This window comes from Crocuta crocuta, unplaced genomic scaffold (assembly GCF_008692635.1).
Source record: "Crocuta crocuta isolate KB4526 unplaced genomic scaffold, BGI_CrCroc_1.0 scaffold443, whole genome shotgun sequence".
Taxonomy (NCBI): domain Eukaryota; kingdom Metazoa; phylum Chordata; class Mammalia; order Carnivora; family Hyaenidae; genus Crocuta; species Crocuta crocuta.
Genome location: NW_027529446.1, coordinates 155,793 through 163,713, shown reverse-complemented (window position 1 = coordinate 163,713; position 7,921 = coordinate 155,793). Strand labels below are relative to the sequence as shown.

The 7,921-nt window shown below is 56.2% G+C and overlaps 1 protein-coding gene across 1 annotated transcript in view; it reads right to left on the bottom strand.

Moving 5' to 3' along the window:
* The window catches only part of MADCAM1 (mucosal vascular addressin cell adhesion molecule 1), a 7,495-nt gene extending 4,042 nt beyond the window's left edge, over window positions 1–3,453 (bottom strand). The window contains exons 1-3 of the mRNA XM_077760582.1: window positions 3,361–3,453; window positions 2,749–2,820; window positions 1,263–1,365 (exon numbers count right to left, since the gene is read on the bottom strand). Of these exons, the coding sequence (XP_077616708.1) occupies window positions 1,263–1,365; window positions 2,749–2,820; window positions 3,361–3,453 (268 nt within the window). The remainder of the gene's footprint in view (window positions 1–1,262; window positions 1,366–2,748; window positions 2,821–3,360) is intronic.
* Between the last annotated feature and the right edge of the window lie 4,468 nt (window positions 3,454–7,921).

Below are 7,921 nucleotides of genomic sequence, written 5' to 3'. Positions count from 1 at the left end.
GGTGGGAAGGCTCCTGGGGGAGAGGGGCCTCTGGGGTGGGGTCCTCTGGGAGTGTAGCCTCCTGAAAGAAGGGCCCTTCAGGATGAGGATCTTGTGGGGATGGTGGTCACCTTAGACGTGAGGGTCTCCTGGAGGTGATGGAGCTGAGACCCTAACACATGCCTCTGAGCTCGTCCCCCCTCAGGTAAGACAGCGGAGGCAGCTGGGAGCCTGGGACCTCCCGGCTGGGCTCCCCGCGGGTGCTGCGATGCACCGGGAGGCCCGGGAAGGGACCCTGGCCAGGCTCCCCACTCACGGCTGCCGTCAGTGAGGCCTGCCCCTCAGCCTGGCCTCCTTTCTCCGTCGTTCGCAGCCATGCGCCACCCAGCACCCAGAGTGACACCCTTCTCAGCACCCTGACTGGTGCAGCAAGGCTGCCTGGGGCCTGGAGGGAGAGCCCTTGCCGTGGCTGGAGGCTCGCCGGGTCCCGCAGCCTCAGGCACTCGGCAGGGCTGTGCCCTCACCCTGTTCAGTCTCTGCCCAAATGCTGCCTGCTCGGGCCTCCCCACCCAGCTTCACCCCCGCCTCCCAGTGCATTTCCTTGTGGCCCTTAATGAAGTCTTGTGGCTGAAATCACATTTTCCTTTTACTGGAGGTGGCTCTTGCCTGCTGTGGCCCCCTCCCTGGGACCCCAGACCCCACCCACAGCAGGCATGCGGGAAGAAAAGAATGGAGGGGCCCTGGTTTGCCTCGGGCTGACCTCAGGGTGGCTCGTGCCTCGGTTTCCCCGGCGGTGAAGTGTCGATGTGTCTCTAGCCCTGTGCCCGTGTCTTCTCAGCGTCTTAATTGCCAGAGGCGGAAACGCGGCACAAGAGCAGGGACTGGCGGCACAGGGGAGAAACCGAGGCATCAGTGAGGTGAGGGTCCAAATGTGGGGCTCAGACTCCTGCCTTCCTCGGTCCCCTCCCCCTCCCAGCCCTGTGCCGGGAAGGCCGGCACAGGAAGGTGGACTCCGAGGTGCGGCCCTCCCCAGGCCGGAGGCGTGGGCCTTTCTCGGGAAGCTGGACTCTTAACCCAGGCAGGGGGCAGTGGGCCTGGTGAATGGGCCTCTTCCCAGCCCCTGACCCTGCTTCCTGCCTCCCTCCCCGCTGAGGCCTCCCGAGGGTGTGACCGAGCTCTCTGGGCTGCACCCCCCATCCATCACCAGTGCTCCGTGTGCTCGGTCCAAGCTCCAGGCGCTCTACCTGTGTGGGTGACAGACCTTCACACCCAAGGGCACTCACAGCTCTGATCGCTGCTGATGTGGGTGCCCAGAGGGAAGGACGGGTGGGCTGATGAGACAAAGAGGGTTCTGGGCAGAGGTGAGGAGGACTTGGAACCCGGGGGCTGGGGGAGAGCAGGGAGGAGGAGGGGAAGAGAGGGATGGGGCCGGGGCCTAGGGAGTGGGGGGCTCTGGGAGCCCAGGACCCACACTAGCGGGGACTGAACCGCATCACCTGCTTGCATCTGGGATGTCAGGTCTTGTTAGGAAGCCGGCCAAGCCCACGGAGCCGCCTGGGTGGGGACTGCGGTCCTCCCTCCCCATCCCCCCGCCCCCAACCTGAGCTTCCAGCAGTGCTTGCCCGCAGCTCTCCCCTCTTCCCGGCATTGGCCCCCCCAGAAGGACGTCCTCAGTGGCCTGGGCAGGAAACCTCCTCCCCATGGAGGGTCCCAGCCCCCCCTCCCCATGGAGGGTCCCACCTCCCCCTCCTCTCCATGGAGGGTCCCAGCCCCCCCAAGACATGTCGTCCTGGCCTCCACCTTCCTACGACAGCACCAGTGCTCTGAGCGGGGACTGGCTTCCTCAGAGGGGACCCAGGGGACACCAGCTTGCCCAGTCCCCCAGAGATGCCCATTCTCTTCAGGGACCCCCTTCCCACCTGGGCTGGGCCAGCTCCACTCACTGCTACTACCGGTCAGTTGGGGGCTCACAGCTCTTTCTTTGAGGTGGGCTGGAGCCATGAAGGCAGGGTCTTTTAGGGTCCCTCATCTTGCTCCAGTGCTGGAGGACCCCAGACCTAGTATGTGCCCCCCCCCACTTCTGTGGGGTCTCAGGGATGGTGGAGGGAAGGATATGGAGGCTGTGAATGACCCTTTAATAAATACCCACATGGAAGGCTCTAGAGGGCTGGAGAAAGGGCCCTGAAGTTGCCTGGCTAAGCTAACCAAGGGAGCACGGGGAAGGGTGACTCCCAGGGCACCAGAGTGGGGGCCAGAGCCCCAAGTAAATGATGAACCCTCAATGCCCATGAAGACAACATCGCACAGCGAATCTCTTTCTTTGTAAAGCTCAACCCAAAACTGGTGGTGCCCAGGTAGCTGTCCCAGGGCTGTTAGAGCCTGGGGTCTACACCCCCCTGAGCCCTTGTGGCCTGGCTGAGGACCTGAGATCATCAAGGGAGCAGAGGCTTTGGGCTGTGACATCTGATTCAGACAGACTGGATGGAGGCCCCTGGTGGGGGGTGGGGTTGGGGTGGTCTGCAGAGGCCCGATGTCCCTGGGGGCTGTGGCTGGTCCTCACCAGGGGTGCAGGGCTTAGGCTGGGGTAGCCCCGAGGGAGACGAACAGTCAACAGTGGGGGCGCCTTGAGGACGCTTAGGCCCTGAGGAGCCGGAGGGCACATCTTGGTGACAGCTGATGATGGGGTGCTGTTTCCACACCCCGAGGCTGGGTGGGGCCAGGGCTCCCGGAGTGTAGCCCCTGCCCTCAGGTCCTGCTGCTGACTCAGACTAGGCTGTCCTCCCGCAGCAGCTTGTTGCTGATGGGGGTCCCACCCAAAGGGCTGCGGGGCAGACAGTTGTGCTGTGGGGGGCGGGGACATCGGTCAAAGGGGTGACCAGGAGGACGGAAGAGCAGAGCAGGTGCCTAAGGGGAAGGGTGGCCCAGGGTGACGCGCCAGTGAGAGGGGAGTGAGCGTCGGAGGTCAGTGTGGGTGGCCCTGGACGCAGGCAGACAGACAGGCGGGATGCAGGTGGGTCAAGGTGTGGTAGGAACCCCTCCCTAAGGAGAGAGAAAAAAATGAAGAAGAGAGGAGACTTCAAGGTCACCTAGATATGGGTCTAGGTGCCTACATCCCCCACGGTCTTGTAAACTGAGACAACTTAATCAGACTACATGTTTATGTGTGTGTCACCATATGTGGGAGACAAAGAAATAGAAAATGTATTAAAAAACTATGCCATGTGCTGTGGGCCGCTCAGTTCTTTTGGGTACGAACCCAACTGAGCGGTGCCGGCACGAATCAAGTTGCTTCCTGGAAAGAAAAGCCTCGGTGTCACGACTCTCTGAGCGAGGATCCTGCAAAAAAGGGTTTGTCCAAGTTTGTCTGGGACCCTGGGCCACCATTTTGCTCAGCTCCACGTGGAACAGGCAGAAGACAAAGCTGTAGATGGGGGGGCCCAGCCCTTTGCATAGGCCACAGATGCTGGCAATCATGTTCTGCACTACACCTGGGGACAGAACTGCAGGTGAGTTGGCACCCTTCCCAGACACACCCCAGGTCAGGGCACCCCAGGTCTACCCCGAGGAGGTACGGGTAGACCAGGGTGGAGCTCTGGGGTCAGGCCTGTCCGTCTAGCCAGAGATCTGCCCATCAGCATGTCCACGTGCCATCCACCCACCTGTCCATCCATCCATCTTTCCCCCATTGACCATTGACCATCAGCCCACACACCCATCCGCCCATCCGTGTGCCCATCGTCTGTGCATCTACCTGTCCACATGGCCGTCACGTGGACACCTACTTGTTTGTCCTGCCCCAATCGGACACCCTCGCCATTCCGCCCCCCACCCCCGCTGACCACACTGCCTAAGGCAGTCACGGAGCGGGACCAGCTGTACCTGGCAAGGTAGTCACCGCTATGTCCCCAGAAAAGTGCAGATGCAAAGCAGACCAATCTGTGGCTTTTCTGTGAGGCAGCGGGCCATCCATCCCCCATCCCCTCCGTCCCATATCCTTCCAGGCCAATGTGGTGGTGATAAATTCTAACGTGTTTTTTTTTAATTATTATTATTTTTTTAAAATTTATTCTGAGAGAGACAGCATGAGCAGGCGAGGGTCAGAGAGAGAGAGAGGGAGACACAGAATCCAAAACAGGATCTAGGCTCCAAGCTAGCTGTCAGCACAGAGCCTGACATGGGGCTCAAACCCACGAACCATGAGATCATGACCTGAGCCGAAGTTGGATGCTTAACCAACTGAGCCACCCAGGCGCCTCGATGGCGATAAATTCTAACTCTTCAGAAGGGTTTGCCCACGGGCCACCAGGGCCATACCTGGGTGAGTCCAGCTGTGTGCTGGGTCAGCCTGGCTGACCGGTCGCAGGAGGGCGGGGCGGGCGAAGTGACAGTTTTGGGTCACACCATGAGCTGAGGTGCCTACAGACCACCTGAAGCATAGTTTTTCATTAAAATTTCAACTTAAAAGGAGATATTTGACTCAATCACTAGAAAACTTTTACGTATGTTTGGAACAACTTGGCTTTGTGAATCTACTTTTTCAGCTGCAATTTTATTAAATCTTAAATACAGATGAAATACGTTCAATGAAAATTAAGTGTAAAATAATACAGACTAGACATTGAGGATTTAGTATGAAGACTTTCACACATCCTAATATTTATTAAATATTGATTATATGTTGAAACAACTGTATTTTGAGTACACTATATATAAAATACATTTTATTTTACATTTTATAAAACTCATTTTATTTATGCTACTTTTTAATTTTTTATTTATCAACAATGTTTTTAATGTTTATTTATTTTTGGGAGAGAGAGGGAGAACATGAGTGGGGGAGGGACAGAGAGAGAGACAGAGGATCCGAAGCAGGGCTCCATGCTGACAGCAGAAAGCCCGACTCGAGGCTCGAACTAATGAACTATGAGATCATAGTTCTAACCTGAAGGCCGACACTTAACCGGCTGAACCACCTGCGTGCTCCTTAAAATTTTTTAAAATACTTATTTATTTTCGAGGCACTTGGGCTCAGTCAGTTCAATGTCCGACTCTTGGTTGGTTTCGGCTCAGGTCATGATCTTCTGGTTCGTGGTTGCAGCCCTGCACTGGGCTCTGCGCTGACATCAAGGAGCCTGCTTCGGATTCTCTCTCACCCTCTCTCTCTCTGCCTCTCTCCTGCTTGACTGTGTTCTCTTTCTTTCTCAAGATGATAAATAAACTTTAAAAATTTAAAAAAAATGTTTATTCATTTTTGAGACAGAGTGAGCAGAACAGAGAGTGAGGAGAAAGAGAGGGCGAGAGGGTCAGAAGTGGGCTCCATGCTGACGGCAGAGAGCCCGATGCGGGGCCCGAACTCAGGAGCTCATGACCTGAGGCTGAGGAAGTCAGATGCTTAACCAACTGAGCCACCCAGGTGCCCCTATGCTACTTTTAAAAAGATAATTAATTAATTAATTCATTCATTCATTCATTTAATTTTATTTATTTTTTCAATCTGTAGAGCACGAGCTGGGGAGGGGCAGAGGCAGAGGGAGAGAATCTCAAGCAGGATCTCCGCCCACACTTGCCCTCAAGAGATCCTGACCTGAGTTGAAATCGAGAGTTGGAGGCTTAGCCAACTGAGCTGCCCAAGTGCCCCAAGACTTTTTTATTTTTAAGCAATCTTTCCACCCAGTGTGAGGCTCAAACTTACATCCCCGAGAGCAAGGGTCGTATGCTCCACTGACTGAGCCAGCCAGGAGCCCCTATTTATGTCACTTTTCCCCTTTTTTTTCTAACATGGTTGCTGGAGAATTTAAGTGAGCTGTATGTGCTAGTGGGCAGGGCGCTCTGTCTTCAGGCTGCGTTCGTGGCCTGTCTTGGGTACAGAATTGAAGTGTCCTTTGGTTCGGTGGGTAGCTCCCCTCTCCTCCACCTACCCCCAGGCTAACACCTGGGGACCCCTGGTGTTTTAACACACTAGGACAGTGGTTGTTACCCAGGTGATCCTGGGTGATGTGGTTGTTGGCCTGGAGGAGGGGCTGCTCCTGGCATGGAGATGGGGGCCACTGCTGCTCACCCCCCACAGGGCCCAGAGAACAATCAAGCCCCAAAGCCAGCAGCGCTGGGATCTTCAAAGGTTGGGAAATGCTGGATGGGTGAGGATGGTGGAGGGGAGGGATTGAGGCTGGGGTCCAGTGGGCCAGACTGTGGAGGGGGAGAGGCTGATGCTGGGGGTCACCATCCACTCAGACCAGAGTCTCTCAGAGAAGTTCTCTGCCCAAGACGCTACTTTCAGGCCTCTGCACCTGTGACGTGAGTTAGGCCATGTGGCTTGGGCAGGATGGGAGCCTAGTAGTCAGGTCTGAGTGATGCAGCGAGGCCAAGTTCAAAGCGTGGAGGTGGTTCTGCAGGGAGGGTGGGAACTCAGGTTGCAGGACTAGGCCTGGGTGTCTGCGGCAGGGGCCTGGGTGTACCGAGCTGGGTTTGGGGGTCCTGGGAAGGTGTTAGACCACCTTTTCCAAAGGAGAATCACCGAGAACAAAGCCCACAAAACACAAAAAGAGTTGGTTATTCAGGTTTATTTTAGTCCGGACGGACGGCCTTTCCCAGCACCCGAAGAGTCCTTGGAAGAGCGCCCGGCTGAGCCATAGCTCAGGGTTTATATAGGGAGAGGGGCAAAGCCGGTGTACAGAAGCGAGAATTTTGCGGTTAGAGGTCGGGGTTGCTTAACAGTTGCCTGAAGAACATGTTTGACCATTCTAATCACAGTGTTCACTAAAGATTTATATCTCAGGGGCTTGCTGCAGCCAGGAGGAGGCAGGGGGCTCAACCCTGACCTTTTACCGGAATAGTTTGAGATCAAACAATGGTTGGCATCCTCATTTGCAAGCCCCTCACCTTTTGGCCCAAGGGAGTTTTTACAAAGGGAAGGGGTTAGCGTTCAGCATCCACAGGAGTCCAGAGTCCCAGCCAGTGCACCTGGGCTATGGGTGTCCAGTATGGCTAGGTGCCGGAGTCCCGCTCCAGCCGGCCCAGGGGTCCCTGAGGGATGGACGGTGTGGGCAAGAGTGATGAGAGAGCCCAGAGATTCTTTCTGATCACCAGGCAGGCATCTCTGCACTGACTGAGTCCCAGCTTTATTTATGGGTAAGTGTATGGGGAACAGCACAGAAATGGCATTCTGATGATAAATTCTTTTATCAGTAAGAATATTCCAGAACATTGATTTGTAGAAGACTCATGCATAACCTTATCATTGTGATTTATATAAGGGTACTTCTGCTTATCATATGGGGAAGGTAGGTATGTTCAGCATTCAAATACAAACAAGATAATGTTTTTAGCATAGCAAAGGTCAGTTCTTTATGAGGAGGGGTCAATAGCCTGTCTATCACTTAAGGGGAAGTATCAGAAAAACAGGACCCTCAGGAAGCACAACGTCTGCTTCCATAACCACAAAAGAAGTTCCCACCAGTTCCTTCACAAGGTGCAATCAGCAGACCGGGGCCAGGATAAGGGGACAAGTCACTCCGATACCAACCAACGAAGTGCTTCGGCGATCAATGCTCGAGCGGAAACAGTTCAGTGGGCGGATATCGGTGGTCCGCTGGCGGCAGGAGACCCTGCAAACCTGCCTTAACCTCACGAGGAGTTTTCTCAACTAGCGAGTTCAGAATGGCTCCAACAGGTGGGGCTGGGGGCGGGGTCCCGGACGGGCCGGCCCTGGGGCCCAGGGTGGGCAGGCGCTGCGGCGCTCTTGGCGCCGCCGTCCTCGGCGACGATCTTCTCAGCGGGCAGGACGCTGCGCTTCCGCCGCTTCGTGTCGCCGGCAGCGGGGTGGCATCCGGGTGGCATCGGCCGCCAGGCGCCAGCCTCGGCCCACAAGTCCCGGCGGCCCCCGCGCTCGCCGCGCCCTGCCGCACTACAACTCCCGGCATGCCCCGGGTCGGTGTTCCCCACA